The sequence below is a fragment of the Lithobates pipiens genome, unplaced genomic scaffold, assembly GCF_037356315.1.
Source record: "Lithobates pipiens isolate NorthernLeopardFrog02 unplaced genomic scaffold, aLitPip1_a1.2 Scaffold_8, whole genome shotgun sequence".
Classification (NCBI taxonomy): Eukaryota; Metazoa; Chordata; class Amphibia; order Anura; family Ranidae; genus Lithobates; species Lithobates pipiens.
Window position 1 is genome coordinate 165,671,494 of NW_027507903.1, and position 18,321 is coordinate 165,689,814.

At 38.6% G+C, this 18,321-nt stretch overlaps 1 protein-coding gene across 7 annotated transcripts in view; it reads left to right on the plus strand.

Annotated features, from left to right (window-relative positions):
- Nucleotides 1-18,321, plus strand: part of PCLO (piccolo presynaptic cytomatrix protein) — a 490,197-nt gene that overhangs the window by 368,523 nt on the left and 103,353 nt on the right. For all 7 annotated transcript variants that reach the window (XM_077473379.1, XM_077473380.1, XM_077473384.1 and 4 more), the window contains 2 exons: nucleotides 1,153-1,278; nucleotides 12,959-13,067. In XM_077473379.1, coding sequence (XP_077329505.1) covers nucleotides 1,153-1,278; nucleotides 12,959-13,067 — 235 coding nt within the window. The remainder of the gene's footprint in view (nucleotides 1-1,152; nucleotides 1,279-12,958; nucleotides 13,068-18,321) is intronic.

Below are 18,321 nucleotides of genomic sequence, written 5' to 3' on the forward strand. Positions count from 1 at the left end.
CTCGGTGTGAAAGGGGCCTTAATATGGGACAGCTGAGCCTTGGTGTTCCATAGACCGCCCTTCCGTCCCCTAAATAGACCTCACCAAAGATGACCATCCCCCATGCCTGATGAAGGAGCACACATGCTCCAAACGCGAGCTCGGTCACATCCTCTGCCTGTTCCAGCCAATGCACGAATGATGTCTCACCACCCGCCCAACTGATCATCTCCAGCCCCGGGATCTCGGATCAGCTGGGACTAGCGATCACCTGCCTGCATGGACAGTAAAGACCCATGTAGATCCTGTGTACTATATGCCTATACTGCCTCTACCCCATGTGAGTTCATTACCACATATTAAACTTGGTTTCGTTCTACACTCCATGCTGCTTGCTTCTTTCCTTTACATGCCCATTGTAGGCACTTTTGTCTGTGGATACAGGTCAGCGTGGACACCCTGACCAGTTTGCAGCTATGCAACCTCATACACAGCAACCTGCGGTACCCATTTTTTCTGTTCTCAGCGCATCAGCTTCATGGACAACATATATATACTTGCTGCCTAATCTATCCCACCAACTTTGTAGATGTCATTGTAATGAGACAATTTTGCTCAGGTATCCTTTAAGTGGTCATTTATGGATAATTGGTGTATAGAAATACAAAAAAAATGATTTTTTCCTACACGTGCTTGGATGATCGAAGTCAGAAAAACTTCATCTCGTTCACTAAGCTAAGTGAACACTCTCTTAGCATTTATTAATCCAGTAATGTGCATGCAAAAATCCATGCGTCTTGTAATGTCAGCCTTAATCTTGCCATAAAATGCAGTATTTATTGTTTTGTTATTTGCAATTTCAAATATAGCTAGTGTTTTCATCTGTTTAAATGGGATTCCTTTTGCACCAAACCATGATCAATGAAGTAAAGTGTTGTATATGAAATCATTGTTTATTTTACTTTAGATTTACACATGGAATTGATTAATTTTTTTTTTTTAACTTTCACTGCTGGCATGATATTTATTTTGAAATGCCAGGTTGTATGACAATAACAGAAGATATTCTAGGATATGCCATGTCAGAATTTCATATCTGTTACTGTCATTTTATTTATGATTACTTATCAGCTGGTCAGAAGTCACAGGTGATTTTATGTTTTGATTAACTAGGAAATGGGTTTGGAATAAGGGTTATTGGTGGAAAAGAGATACCAGGGAGTCAAGGAGAGATTGGAGCATACATTGCCAAGATTCTACCAGGTGGAAGTGCTGAGCAAACTGGCAGACTCAGTGAAGGTAAGAATGTATTTGTTTTGTCAGGTATTTATAGATTTTTTTTTTTTTTATTGTGACATGTGTAAAAAGAATGAATAAATATCTACTAAATACTGGTAAGTGCATTGCAGGAACTTGGCCCTGTAACTATCTTCTGATTCTCCCCCAACTATCTTACTTCCTTTTCTCTATTATACTTACTTTCCTCCACCTAACTTTTCCCCACACTTCTTAATAAACGTATTCCATCCTCATACCTCCTATACTTTACCTTTAATTTGTATAATTCTTGTTTTCTGTATTCACTTTATATGATATAAACATTTAAGATATATTGTGTTACTTTTCATAACATAATCGCCTATGTAATGCATTACAATTGCCTGTTACCTTATATATACAAGAATGTTATTATCTTTCTTTGTAAACCTGAACTATATTTAAATCAAAACAATAAAATATTTTAAAAGAAATACCGGTAGCTGCAGTCACTAAAAACCAAATAGTGCCCAAAAATATTTTTTATGAAAAAATGGTCTTTGCTGTTTGTTCAAATAATAGGTATAGCAGAGTCACCATCATATTTTAGATATATAGCTCTATAAAGGTATTCATCTTTTTTTCATAGATGCATTTTTTTTAATGTTCAGGTGAATGGTCAAACAACACATGGAAATGGATATTTCACTTTTTTATAATAAAACTTGTGGTGAGGTACATTACCAGGCATTTCCCCTTTTAAATACTTTTGGCCAGTTCACACCACAATTTCCTCATTTCTGATATATTTAGGAATGTATGTTTTTTGATGGCGCATTTATTATGCATTTATTATGCATTTTTGATGCATTCCATTGAATTTTTCCCTATTTTTTCTTCACCTAAATTGAGGACATATCTATTTTGGTGCAATTTGATGCATTTTGCATTGTTCTAGGTGCATTTCATAACAAGACGAATACAACAGGTTTTTTTTGACTGCACTGGAATGCACTGCACTAGTGTGAATTAGGATCATTGGAATCCATGTTAAACACTATCCATACATTTTTTGATGCAGAATAAAAATGCACTGGACTGCATATGATATGAACCAGAACTTTATCCATTTAAACAACATCTTAAGTAACTTTCTGTTTTGGTAACTTTTAACATAAACCACTTAAGGATACATGTACTTGGTAACTTTAGTTAATTCTGTAAAGCTGATTGCAAAAAAATATATAAATTTTTAAAGAGTGTATTTGTGCGTACATTCTGTACATACATAGATTTCATGTTGCTATCCCATCTTTTCTGTTCCCTATGATGTAGATGATGATGTAGAGAGACAGTACGGTCTGCTGATCTCAGGCGTTAAGTAACTGAGTGTTGCAAGTTCAGTGCATTAGAATCCAGATCTGTACTAGGATCTGACAGGGGTTTCTAACCCACTTCAATTAAGATACTTAGTTTCCAATAAACCAAGGTCATGTGTCTCCAGTGAACTCTTCATCAGTCAAGTTTAGGACAGTTGCAAACATAGTGGGAGGGAAGATCTACTTATATGTAAGAGATACCAAGAGCAGGTATCCAGCAGTGGCAAAGATGACCGGTTCAGTGTATCAGAACTTAGGAAATGGGAATCAGACTGAGTAAGATTAAAACAAGGTTTAATAATGCACACAACACCAATCCAACACCAAAATACCATAAGCAAAGCAAAAGTGAAAAATAAACAAGACAGTAAAACAAAACCAAGCCAACAACCTAACAGAGCATGACCGGGGCTGGGACTGGGAACAAGGGGAACAAAAATGGGGTAATGGACTACAGGGAACTAGATGCAAGATACAACATAAGGCAGGGGTCAGTATAATCAGAAAGGAGGTATGTGACTAACACTGAATCACTTATGAATATCAAGGGGGGGTTGCATACCTTTCCAGCAGCCAGGATAAGGTGAAGCCTAGTTACTGGGATCTGCTTGCTGCTGAGAGACACTTGCTGGTGACCACCAGAATTACGCTCTTCAGCTTTGAGTTTGGCTTAAACTCTTTATTATTATAAATTGTAGGGCTGATGTCGGCTAGGTTTCCAGGAAAACATACTACTACCCCTTACTTGCCAGGCCTTTCAGAAGCATACAAGAAAAAGGCATAGTAGCTTCATATAGTAAGTTGCAAACTATCCTGCTCTCAGACCAAGGCTCTTCATGTAATATCTTGGGAAGTAATGTTTTACTCAGTGCAGCCCTCCTTAGACTGAGTAATCTTTAACACACTGTAAAAAACACACACAGGAGGGTGCAAACCACCATAACCATTTATTAAAAATCATAAACAATAATACAGCCCTCAAAAATTACACTAACCTGCTCTCATTTTGTGAGTGGATTTTGAGGGCTGGCTAGGAAGGGCTGCTTGGGAGCCAGGGGGCGAGCACCACCAGCAGGTTGAATGGAAGTCCTTCTCCCAGCGATCGCGGAGGGGAAGAGAGAGGAGACCCGTCCGAATGATCAGAGCACAGGAACAGCTTTCGTTTCATCAATTGCTGTATGTTACCTGCACTGGTTGTCACATACAGCCCCACCCCCTGGCCGGGAACTTTGATAGACAGAGCACCTGTCCAGTCCTGGGATGGGCGATCTGTCTATCAAAGTTCCCTGGCCAGGGGGTGGGACTGTGTGTGACGGCGAGCAGCGGGAACATACAGCAATTTAAATGAAAGGGCAGGCTGCATAGATGGACTTGGGCAAGCTGCATTGATGGACACAGGTTAGGCAGCATTGATTGGCACAGTTAGGCTGCATTGTTGGGCATGGATAAAGTTGTTATTAATATTTATTTTTATAAATTAATTCTGCATAAAAATGTAAGTGTCATTTCATGAAATAATTTATGAGGGCATGTTTAGGGGGGGATTATGGGCAGGCCATGGGCGAGGTTGGGTGAGGCAACTGGTGACGAGTAACCGTTGAGGCCTGCAGCTCAGGACTTGAAATTTTGAGCCCTGCAATAATTTACAAACAGACTTATCGAGCAACAACGGCAGCCGCAGGCCGTGTCTTCTGCCACGCAATTGAGAGGCGTACGTGTTTCAGGGGGCAAGCCCCCTGTGTTGTTATAGCTTTACAACACCTAGACTCTGAGCCAGGCCTTCTCTCCAACATCAGTGCCTGACCTCACAAATGCCCTTTTGAAGCTGTTTCAGCTGCAGAGGGTGGGCCAACTCAATATTGAACCCTACGGCCTAAGACTGGGATGCCATTAAAGTTACTTGCATGTAAAGGCAGGCATCCCAATAATTTTGGTAATATGGATTTAGATATATTAACCCCCCTGGCTGTATTCCCGAGTCTGGCTCGGGGTGAGATCTAATTACCATAAGCGGTATTCACAAGCCAGGGATCGCATCGCTGGATCCATGTAAGGGTTACTTACCTTGTCCCCTGGATCCAGTGATGTCTCCCCGCTGTGATCAGTGAGCTGCTGTGTCTCGCTCGATCTGTGACAGTGCCGAGCTCCGTTCCCTGCGAGCGTTGCGACGCACGGGGACGGAGTTTGCACCAAATTCAAAAAGTGAAAAACACAGTATAGATACAGTATACCTGCATGCTGTATGTCCTGCATGCAGTTTTATATTAAAGTAAGTAATGACAACGACAATTCTGCAACACAGCATATTTCAGTGTTTTTGATTTTTTTACATTATTGAATAATTACATTATTGAATAATCATGCCACCAGGGAGTTTAAATGCACAAATATGAATAATGAAAAAAACATGATTTACAAAGACAGGTAAGCCACATTTGGTCAAAACCCCACAGTCTTCCCAATCCTTCGCCACATAAAAGGGTTTTTATTTGTGTTCCTATTGGAGAGATTTCCCATCCCCCCTGCCCTTATGAGCCTCTGGCACAGGAAGAGGAGAGGAGGGGAACCTCATTCAGACAGAGACAAAAAAAAAACACCCGACAACAGTTCTACTTCCTATGCTACCCTAACAAAACAAGGCTAGTATTAGGCTTCAATGCAGCAGAGTAGGTATGTCACTGCCTATCAACATAATGTTTTCATCTGTTAGCCATGCAATTCATTTTTCACATAATATCTTTAGTTTTGGTTAGCTTATGCCAGCATGTTAGAAAGGCTGCATAGATTTCTCTAGTGAGTAATGTGTGTGAAGATACAAATAGAATATGACTCATTACCTTCTGACATTTTAGCAGTTCTATTTGGTGACTTGCAGTACACAATTTCAAAATAATGATAGCGCTTGAAATGCATGCCATACATTAGTAAAATAACGTAATTTATATGGTGAAGTGTTGTGTTAAAAAGACCATCTAGTTTGGCCAATAAACACACAAAACCTGCAATCAATTATATTATTGCATCAGTGGCTTTGTGCAAGAGATTTCCTTGCATTAGTATCCCATGTGTCCGAATCAGTGTTTTGTATAAAAAAAAGTTAAAAAAATAAAGATATTTAGAAAATTTGAGCATTTGAAATTAATAAGAAAAAAGCGCACGTAAATATAAAAAAAAAAAACAAGAGAAAAAGAAAACAGAAATGTATGTTTTTTTGCAAATATTCAGAATATTCAGTTAAAGCACAGCTCCAGTTTGAGGCCTTCTTCCCATTCTCAGTTCCACCCTCTCCACCTTTAGGCTGGATTCACACTATTGTGAATTGGATGTGGGTTCCACCACATCCAATTCACTAGGCTAGTTCATAAGCCTTCAGTTCTTTTTTTGAGCCATGCCTTGGTGGATTTGCTAGTGTGCTTCAGATCGTTATCTTGTGATTCAATCCCTTTGAGCAGATGGCCTCACATTCTCATCAAAGAGACTTTTATGGGATGCAGAATGTATAGTTGACTTGATTCCGAATACATCAGAATATTTTCCAGAAGGCCTGGTCTGCCAGACTGTTAAACTATTGTTGAATCAGTAACATGCATGGAGGGGGGGGGTTAAAGATCAGAATAGTATTATTCTGGATTAAAATGTGTGTTTGCTTTACAGATATTAAATAATCAGTTGATGCCTTTTCAACTTTTTGATTACCCATACCATTTCTCATCTTTTGAGTGCATAGCAGTGTCAAATAGCAAAACTCGGATTTTGTTTACATTAAGAGCCCCATCACACTAGGGCTGCCCGTGCATTAGCGATAAAGTGCTGCTCATTTTAGCTGCACTTTACTGCTGTTTAAGCAGCGCGTTTCACCAGCTAGTGGGGAGCTTTTAACCCCAGAGAAGGGGTTAAAAACACCCTTGTTCCGGTGCTTCTGAAGAGCTTTTTTAGATGCTTCGGAAGCATTACAATGGGCAGGGGCATTTTGAAAGCACTGTATACAGTGCTCCCAAACCACCCCAAAGATGCTGCTTGCAGGCCTTTTTCTAACATCCCGCAAGCGCACCCCCCAGTGTCAAAACACTCAGGCTTTCGCATTCGGGCGGCATTGGAAGGCAGTTTTCAGGAACTTTACAGGTGCTATTTCTAGCTCTAAAATGCCTGAAAACCACCTCAGTGTGAAAGGGCTCCCAACGTATTATTTAAAACTGATGGGCACACTTATAAACTTACGGGCAGTTTTTTCGACGCAGTAGGGGACAAGGCATCAACTGTCAAACTTCCAGTTAGTCTTGTCTTTTTACATTTAAGCCAAATTGTCAGGTTAACAAAAGGTAAGTAAGGCTAAAAGAGGGGCCGCATCTAAATCTTTCACAAGGAAGTCTGCTAAATTACAATTATTTAAAGTATATGGAAAAGCTAAACTATAAACTAATTAAATGTTATCTCTGCAGTGCTCCCCATTAACTCTATTCATTTTCTAATGAATTCAAATACTAATAAATTTTTAATATGTTTTCTAAGTGGTAATTGACCACAAAGCTCCAAACTATTTTAAGTGTACAGCAATGAATGCCGACCAGTGACATCACTGCTCTATGCAATTCATGTGCATTATTGGTCCTCCTCATTTATATAGGTAAAATGGAGCTTTAAGATCATTTGGACATATATAGAAACATTAGGGAAAAGTTATGTTGCAATGTATTAGAAAATGTATGTAGGAAAATGGGGGTCAGTAGTGAGTAGGCAACAATTAAAAGCTGGTTTATAGCTTAGCCTCTTCTTCCACATTAATATTGAGTAATTTAGATTTTGGCCAGGTGTGACTGCTGGACGTTATATTATATAGCCAGAAGGTTCTATATTTATTTTATTTATTATGTCACTACATTGTTTTGTTATGCTAACATTTTAGGCAATATCATTATAATTCAATAATTGTAAAGCACAATTTTTTTAATACGTCCTTGTTGCAAACTAAAATAAATTATGTAAATGCTGTGCTATGACTCGGGTATTAAAGAACTGTTTTGTGGTACACACTCCAATATGTCAGTTTATAGCCTTTATATTTCTAGTGATTTAGAAAAAGAAAAAGATGAATTGGTTGCGCTGGTCATCAAAGCAGTTCTATCATCCATGCACTATTAGGAAGCATATTTGTCCAGAAATTAGGGTAGATGTGCATGGACAGCCCTAATGGAATGTCTGTGGGTGTAATAGCAAGAGTTTCCAAAGGCTAGAGGTGCCAATTATCTTCTCCTAGGGAATCCCTACATTATCCAATCCTTGAATAATTATTGCAAACACAGTTAAAATATAATGCATCATTTACAAGGACTGGGTTGTGTGTGGGTACTTTATTTAGAAGTCATCTGACATGTGTTCCTTTACTCAAATTAGAACTAAATTTAGACATTGATCAGTATATGTTATTTTGGCTGCTTCCAACTGGAGCTGCTTTAACTGCTTCAGCCCTGGAAGAATTTACCCCCTTCCTTACCAGAGCACTTTTAGCGATTCGGCACTGATTCGCTTTAACTGACAATTGCGTGATTATGCGACCCTGTACCCAAAAAAAATTGACATCCTTTGTTTGACACAAATAGAGCTTTCTTTTGGTGGTATTTGATCGCATCTGTGGTGTTTATTTTTTGCGCTAAAAAAACAAAAATATTGCGACAATTTTGAAATAAACACATTATTTATTATTTATATTACTTTTTGCTATAATAAATATCCCCCAAAAATATATATATATTTTTTTCCTCAGTTTAGGCCGATATGTATTCTTCTACATATTTTTGGTAAAAAAAAAATCGCAATAAGTGTATATTGATTGGTTTGCGCAAAAGCTATAGAGTCTACAAAATAGGGGATAGATTTATAGCATTTTTATCATTATTTTTCTTTACTAGTAATGGTGCCAAATTGCAATTTTTATCATGACTGCGACATTATGGCAGACACATCGGACAATTTTGACACATTTTTGGAACCATTGGCATTAATACAGCGATCAGTGCGATTAAAAATGCATTGATTACTGTAAAAATTTCACTGGCAGTAAAGGGGTTAATATTAGGGGGTGGTGAAGGGGTTAACATTGTTCCCTGGGGAGATGATTCGAACTGAAGGGTCAGGGACTAACTACAGGAAGTGACAGATCATGGTTCCTAGCTAATAGAAACACATGATCTGTCCCTCCTGTCAGAACAGAACAGGGAAGTGTGTGTTTACACACACTCGTCCCTGTTCTGTCTCTTCTGGTCACCATCGCTCATGGGTGGCGGTCATCGCGACCGTCAGTCACGAGCATCGGCACACCCACTGTGAATCGGGCACACGCCTGCTATCTGGACGTTGTGAGATCACGTACAATAATGTCATTTTGCACATGGGAGCTAGCCTGCCGCAGTAAAACTGCGACGGCTGGTCCGGAAGCTGTTAAAAAAAAGCATGCAATACATGCACATTTTCACATGTTTCAGACCCTGCAAGTACAAAAAATACCTGCTGATCTGCCAAAAATTCACTCAGGTCCCAAGTCCTTTTGTGGGCTGAAAATATATAGCATTTTTTGTGGACCAAGTGTTGTCAGCCCTGCCCAGACTTCTTTTGCTAAACTACTGATACCTTCCCACTTTTCCATTTACACAACATAAAAGTTAATCACTCTGTAGTCCCAAGATAGGAACAAGGAGGTCTAATTTCTCTCAATGAGATAATTCAGGAATTGTGCACAAGGCAGCTTTGAATTTGATCAAATGGTATTTTGTGCACTTACCGACTGTATATAACAAAATACTTTCAATGGTATATTTACCAACCTTAAAGGGAACAGATAAGAGACGTTCATTGATAGGGTTTACATACTTTTTAATAAAAAAAATTGTGCAAAAGTGAAGTTGTTTGCTATTAAAACAAAAAAGGATTCAACTATCCTTCATTCTTTTACAGCTTTCTCTAGTCTTCTTTACTCCAATTTTTATACATTTTATTATGCATGTCATTTCTAGTATTTACTGCATTTGTTCTCTGCAAAACCAATGACATACTATTCAAAACTGACCACCTTGTCCATTCAGGTTGTTTAGATTTTTGCACAATAACATCACATTTTTTTTAACTAACATAACTAACTTTCTCCTAGTTAACATTTTTGCTAAATTTTCTGATATTTTCTAGCTGCTTTAGCCAGTTCAGTTTATCTAAGGTCTATATTTATGAAGCAGTTAATGATGAATTGCAATACATTCACAAAGGTGTATCTTTTTGGTGCAAATATTTAAAATATGGTGATGGCTTCACCTGCAGGGCATTTTGGTGAATGTTACATACACTGCTTTATACATATGCTCAAGAGTCTGAAGTATTTCTAAACTTTGGCATGACACAATAATAGCCTTAATAATTATTTGTACCCCTATCAGATTGCTTTTCCTGTTGTCTTTGTCACCATTAAGGCAATTTACTCTCTATTCATCCTGATTTGTCCTCATCACCACTGTTATGGGAACAGAAAGTGATGGGAGAATCCAAAATTATGAGTTGTCACCAGAACTGGATTAGAAGGACATTCTTCCAATGGGAGTGCTTGCCCCTTTGATAACTGTCTAATATGGAATTTCCCTCATGTTGGAGATGTTTCTTCTCACTTCCTCTATGACTAAGCCCACAGGAGAGTGAAATGTGTAAGCCCTTGTACACGCGGTCGGAGATTCTGTCAGAATGTTTCCTATCGGACCGTTTTGTCAGATATTCCAACTGTGTGTGGTCTGCATCGGACTGTTTCTGTCGGAATATCCGACGGACCAATTTTTCCAACTTGCCGGTAAAATTTTCAGACAAAATGCTCCTATTGGACATACTCCGATCATGTGTAGCCTACTCCGACGGACAAAGTGCAATGCATGCTCAGATCAAATTCCTAGACCAAAACTATTGGCTACTAGCCTGAACGTAGTCCCGTCGTAACGAAATAACGTCATCACGTTATGTACAATCAGATTTTCCGACAATTTAGTCCGACCGTGTGTATGCAACATCACTTCCGGAGCTCTTCCGGAATTAATCAGTCGGAATAACTCCGACGGATTTGGTTGTCGGAATCTCCGACCGTGTGTACAAGGGCTAAGAGGATCATGGCTTGGGAGCAGAAAAGCTGAAGCCTATCTTCCATACTTGTTGATTGGACTGATTGCTGATGTATAGCTCCCTACTCTTTCTGATTCCAGTTCTCACATCCTGTCGCATCTTCATGACAGGAACTGAAGAGAAATCTCCCCAATGGGATATAGATGATTTTAGATTATAGAGGATTAACTACTAGCCCTACATCCAAAGTTAAAACAGTTTGGGGTTGAGGTATACTTTAATTCCTGTGTATTTATGTGTGTATTTTGTTGCTATTTTGTTGTATTTAGTAAGTGTACTCATGTTACATTCTGCACGTGAATATTGTATTTTCATACTGTGTTTATTTTCTTTATATATTTATTTATGGTCATATCTATGGATTCCAAATCTTTATAGTTATGTAGGCCATACTTCAGGCTCTACCCTGTGTTTTATGCCATTATTTTGAAGCAGGTGGTACAGGTTAATACAACGATATCAATATACTATTTTTTGGATTTTGTTATGCCACAGCACAGGAATACGGCAAAACATGTACGAAGATCCATTTTAGTTTTTGTAAGTGACGATTGTGTTATTTTGCAGTGGACATTCCTTGTGTGCTCTTATCAAATATCTCCGCTTGCTGTGTGAAAACTGAGAATGTGACATCCTTTCTTAAAGCAGCATATGAATACAATTTAAGATGACAATTTTGCTTTCTAAATTGTATTTATACTATATCTATTTATAGCTGTATTTTTACTATTTAAATATAACGATTCCATAAAATAATGCATACTTCTAGATTTCCTAATCAATTAATATTTTTATTTAAACCTGCCTAATATTTAAAATGCAGCTTTCTGTTGAGTTTGAACCTGTCGTTCAAAGCATTACATTTTACAAGTGAAAAAAAAGCTACTTTAAGAAATCACATTCCTTCAGATATACTGAAGATACACTATATTATAGTGCACTATGGGTTTTGTGGATTGTATAATTCTACATTGGTAGGATTCAATTGGTTGATATAATTGCATCACCTAGATGTTGTATACACCTTTTAGATTTTTGTTTAAAGACACCTAGCATTTGTCTGCACTGCTGCCTAAAGCAGCAATTTATATTAGATATCTGAAAATGACATCAAATGTTTTAGTCACTTTAAAATATTGCACAATACTGCTACTAATTTATACAGTTATTTTATGCTTAAAAAGGCACATTGTAAAAGATAAAAATAGTCCTTTAACTCCAATAACCAAGTGTTACCAAAAGTAAAAAAAGAGACATTCTCATTATGTCTATACAGGACGCAAAAACAGTGTCCCCCCTCAAACTGACCTTAAAAGTGCTTCCCCTCTGCTCCGCCGCTGCTGCTTGCACTAAAATGACTGGGGTTGGTGACTTGCAGTACTCCCACAGTGGAGGAGGTCACATGGTCCTCCATAACCAAAAGTGGCAGGTATTATGGACAGCTGCTGAGGTGGAAGGAGTGTTGAGGGAGCACTAGTAAGATTAGTAGGAGGTTGTAGTGGTGGATTATTTGGAGAGACACTGTCACTTTGTCCTGCATAGGCAAAGTGACAGTGCCTCTTTAAAGCGGGCATTAAAACAGAATGTTCATAATGTGACTCTCGTGACATAGTTGGATTTTACCTGCCATTAAAGTAAAAAGCATGTGAGATTTTGCACTTTGTGCACATTAAACACCTGAGCACCTGCACTAAATCAGTTTTGCTCATTGGCTTATTCAACAAGAAACATGCAAAGTGTAGTAAACCATAGCAAGCAGTCAGAAAGCCACATTTATACTCTGGCTGCATCAAAAGGAAATATGACTTATTGCGATGGCATTCTGTGCTTTGCACAATATTGTTCCTTGTATTGCTTTTTTTTGGATAAGCACAGATGTGGCAGTTCGCCATTGATACAATAAATGCTCACATAAATTGTGAATAATTGGATTGACTACAAACTGGTAACAATACATTTGATAAGTTGCAAATTTCAAATTAAGTTGTAGAAATCTTCTAGTTTGCGGCAATATATATATATATATATATATTGGTGATCATTTTGGCAACTGGCAGTTACCATATTCTTAATATTCAAAGAGCTGCACATAATATATAAGCAGTATGATAAATCTAAATGAACAGAAAACAGTACAAATATATATTTTTATATGTAGATATTACACTAAAATAACATTATGTGACCGTTTTTTACAGGAATGCAAATTTTAGAATGGAATGGTTTCCTATTAACTGCAAAGACATATGAAGAAGTTCAAAGTATCATTAGTCAATCAAGTGGTGAAGCAGACATATGTGTAAGACTGTGAGTTTATTTTCATCTTCCTTTGCTCCAGTTATTGATGTCACTTTTGGTCGTGAATACTAACTGGATAATTATGAAAGTTACATTAAAGCTTAACTCCATGATGTCCCTTTAAATAGTGTGTTTGGGCCAAGGTGGCCCAAATGAACTATTTACTGCACTAACAGGTGCACTTGCTGGGTGTGCTGTTTAAACTCTATGTGTAGCCTCAGCTGAATACAGTATACAATGCTGTGTTCTGTGCTCTGGCATATATACTGTATATACAGTCTATCTATCTATCTATCTAGATAGATGTGCAGTATCTCACAAAAGTTTCATGTGACAACACTGAAGAAATTACACTTTGCTACAATGTGAGTAGTGACTGTACAGCTTGTATAACAGTGTAAATTTGCTGTCTCCTCAAAATAACTCAACACACAGCCATTATTGTCGTAATCGCTGGCAACGAAAGTGAGTACACCACTAAGTAAAACAGTCCAAATTGGGCACAAAGTGGCAATATGTAGTGGAACCAGTGGCCACCATTATTTACCAGCACTGCTTTAACCCTCTTGGACATGGAGTTCACCAGAGCTTCACAAATTACCACTGGAGTCCTCTTCCGCTCCTCCATGATGACATCACGGAGCTGGTGGATATTAGAGACCTTGCACTCCTCCACCTTCCATTAGAGGATGCCCCACAGATGCTCAATAGGGTTTAGGTCTGGAGACATGCATGCCCAGTCCATTACCTTTACCCTTTCTTCTTTAGCAAGGCAGAGGTTGTCATGGAGGTGTGTTTTGGGTCATTACAATGTTGGAATACTGCCCTGTGGCCCAGTCTCTAAAGGCAGGGGATCATGCTCTGTTTCAGTATGTCACAGGACATGGTTCCCTCAATGAACTGTAGCTCTTCAGTGCCGGCAGCACTCATGCAGCCCCAGACCATGACACGCCCACCACCATGCTTGACTGTAGGCAAGATACACTTGTACTCCTCATCTGGTTGCCACCACACATGCTTGACACCATCTGAACCAAATAAGTTTATCTTGGTCTCATGAGACCACAGGACATGGTTCCAGTAATTGATGTCCTTACTCTGCTTGTCTTCAGCAAACTGTTTGTGGGCTTTTTTGTGCATCATCTTCAGAAGAGGCTTCCTTCTGGGACGACAGCCATGCAGACCAATTTGATGCAGTGTGCGGCGTATGATCTGAGCACTGACAGGCTGACCCCCCCACCCCTTCACCCTCTGCAGCAATGCTGGCAGCACTCCTACGTCTATTTCCCAAAGTTAACCTCTGGCTATGACGCTGAGCATGTGCACTCAAGTTCTTTGGTCGACCATGGTGAGGCCTGTTCTGTGTGAAACCTGTCCTATTAATCCACTGTATGGTCTTAGCTAACGTGCTGTAGCTCAGTTTCAGGGTCTTTGCAATCTTCTTATAGCCTAGGCCATCTTAATGTAGAGCAACAATTCTTTTTTTCAGATCATCAGAGAGTTCATTGCCATGAGGTGCCATGTTGAACTTCCAGTGACCAGTATGAGAGAATGAAAATTTAACACACCTGCTCTCCATTCACACCTGAGACCGTGTAACACTAACGAGTCACATGACACCGGAGAGGGAAAATGGCTAATTTGGCCCAATTTGGACATTTTCACTTAGGGGTGTACTCACTTTTATTGCCAGTGGTTTAGACATTAATGGCTGTGTGTTGAGTTATTTTGAGGGGACAACAAATTTACACTGTTATACAAGCTGTACACTCACTACTTTACATTGTAGCAAAGTGTAATTTCTTCAGTGTTGTCACATGAAAAGATATAATAACATATTTACAAAAATGTTAGGGGTGTACTGACTTTTTGAGATACTGTGAATATATAACTATAGATAGATACAGTATATATGCGTATATATATATATATATATATATATATATATATATATATATATATATATATATATATATATATATATATATATATATATATATATATATATATATATTATAATTAAAATAAATACTGTTTTAAATATTTGATTTACCAACAGCCAGATAGGTTAATTTACTAAAACTGGAGAGTGCAGCTCTGCATGGTAGCCAATCAGCTTCCAAGTTCAGCTTGTTCAATTAAGCTCTGACAATAAAAGCTGGAGGCTGATTGGTTTCTTTGCAGAACTGCATCGGATTTTGCACTCTCCAGTTTTAGGAACTTAACCCCAGAAGCCTTTGTGCAGAAAGAATTCTAGATTTCTAGATGCAGATAAGTAAAGCTTAGTTAAAGAAAGAACATATTAATTACACCGAAGATAACTCACACAGGAGGGACACACCTCTTCTCCTTACTCCTAGAACAGTAAAATCAGATGATTTAATTGTGCCCCAAATTGTGCAGGTACATCTAGGCTTTCTGATTGAAAAAGACCTGCTTTGGATAATCAGTGTAATAAATACATACTGTAATGAATATCTGTAAACTAATATTTTATACAAACATTAAAAAAATTATATAACACATCAGTTTTAAGCTTATTAATCAATAAAAATCGAATAAAACAATAAGGTTTAATGAAGATGAACTTTGAAGTCAACAATGTATATTAATAGATGCCGCCTGAAAACAAGGTAAGCAGACATGTCATTTGTACAACGCACACATTTTTAATAGATATTTTAGACTAGCCAGTGATAGAGATGACAAGGGAGCAAGCCAACCATTGGGGTTTGAGCAAGGTTGATGATGGGCAGTGTAGGTGTGTAGCTGTGTTCTACACCATTTAACTAATCAAAAATGCAAAGCAAAATGTACAGTCATCTTTAAAATTAAGTATTCAAATCAAATGTATGTGTTCACTTTGTATTATGGCTATGCAAATTTAAGATAAGCCCTAAGGTAAACATATTAGTAAGAAACAAGAAAGTAATTTGGTCCACAGGCACCAAAGCTTTTATTTTATTATTTTCAATGTAATATTATATTATTTTCAATGGTAGTAGTGCCTTGGTGGTATTTACCACTGTGACAATATAGTATTTATACCAGTGATAGTGTACATTTTGGCTGAGGTTTAAGACTAGTGTTAAGGACTAGGCTGAAGGTTACATTTAGGCATCAGGTTTACAGTTAAAGTTAAGGATTACATTGAGGTTAAGCATCAGCAAGTTATTATTGAGTTTTCAGGTTTCAAAAATTAAAATTAAACTTCTGTGTCAAAAAACATGCACTCTTATTTTCTATACTGATCAGTGTATTCTGACAGTGGGGGTCGATTAACATTGTTTGTGCTTATTTGTGGATCTGTTTGTTTGTTTGTTTTTTTTTTTCATTAAATCCACTGGTTAAACAGAAAAAAAGGAATGTGTGTACCATGCTTAACCACTTTCAGACCGGACCAATTTGCTGGTCAAAGACCAGACCACTTTTTGTGATTCGGCACTGCGTCGCTTTAACTGACAATTGCGCGGTCGTGCAACGTGGCTCCCAAACAAAATTGACGTCCTTTTTTTCCCACAAATAGAGCTTTCTTTTGGTGGTATTTGATCACCCCTGCGGTTTTAATTTTTTGCGCTATAAACAAAAATAGAGCGACAATTTTGAAAAAAACGCATTATTTTTTACTTTTTGTTATAATAAATATCCCCCAAAAATATATAAAAAAACATTTTTTTCCCTCAGTTTAGGCCGATACGTATTCTACATATTTTTGGTAAAAAAAAATCGCAATAAGAGATTATTGATTGGTTTGCGCAAAAGTTATAGCGTTTACAAAATAGGGATAGTTTTATAGCATTTTTATTAATAATTTTTTATTATTTTTCTTTTTACTAGTAATGGCGGCGATCAGCGATTTTTATTGTGACTGCGACATTGTGGGGGACCCATCGGACATTTTTGTCACATTTTTGGGACCATTGTCATTTATACAGTAATCACTGCTATATAAATGCAGTGATTCCTGTGTAAATGACACTGGCAGTGAAGGGGTTAACCAGGGGGTGGCAGTGTAGGGGTTAAGTGTTCCTAGGGGTGTGTTACTAACTGTGGGGGGGTTGGGCTTTCATTTAGTGAACACTGATCTCTGCTCCAATCACATGGAGCAGAGATCAGCGTCACTAGTTGCTAGGCAGAATGGAGAAATGCTGTTTACTCGGCATTTCCTCCATTCGGCCGCTCCGTTAGACGATCGCGGGGATGCCCGCGGCGATCGAGTCTGCGGGTCCTGCGACCGGACTCACGGGGGTCCCGCCCAGCGCGCTCCCGATGGCAGGGCGGCATTGAATATTGGACGTACCTGTACGCCAATATGCCTGCCCGTGCCATTCTGTCGACGTACATCGTCGTGCGCTGGTGGGGAAGTGGTTAAGCCTTCAGTATGTCACATACTTTGTCTCTAAGCATACATTTAGGCCTTCTCTAGGGGATGCACAGCCAGGGGTTTGTACAGGTAAGGATTGCATTGGCAACTATCATCTTGGATAAAGTATTCATATTGGATTAAGTATTACACTTCAGCTCAGCACTTTAGCAATTGCACTAAGTGAAAATCCACAACAGACTACTACAGAATATTAAACAGACTACAGGTGACCTGATTCTCCATCAAACTTTTTCATCTGTCATCCAGGCTTCCCCTCAATCTCACCACTCTGTATCATGCATGCCCTACTTTGCCTTCTCACAGTTGCATCCTCTCTCCTTAACCTCTCTCTTCTTCATCCCTCTTCTCAACCCCATAGCTTATATATATCACCCTCACTCCTGTATTCACCTTATCACTGCACACATCAGCTCCTGCTAATTATGAACCCATATATCAATAAAGCCTGCAGGACACTGGGATTCCCCCCCCCCCCCCCCACATAAGTGACACTCCCATATCACCTCTCTCACCCTTCTGCTTCTCCTAACTTCTGGAGATATTTCCCCAAATCCTGGACCGCCATCATTTACCTTCGGCCAACATACCCGACACCCCCATTCTCTGATAGGAGCCACAATCCACACAATCTCATTTTATTCCTCTTCTGCCTAGAACCAGACTCACCTTCTCCTGTGCCCTTTGGAATCCCCACTTACTGCTTGTAACAAACTCACCACCGTCCATGACCTATTTATCACGAACTTCCTGAACCTACTTGCAATTACTGAGACCTGGATTCAAGAATCTGACTTTCCTTCTTCTGCTGCTCTCTCCTATGTGGCGCCTAGTGGACAGAAAGCAGGTGGTGTTGGAATCCTCCTATCCTCTCAAAGC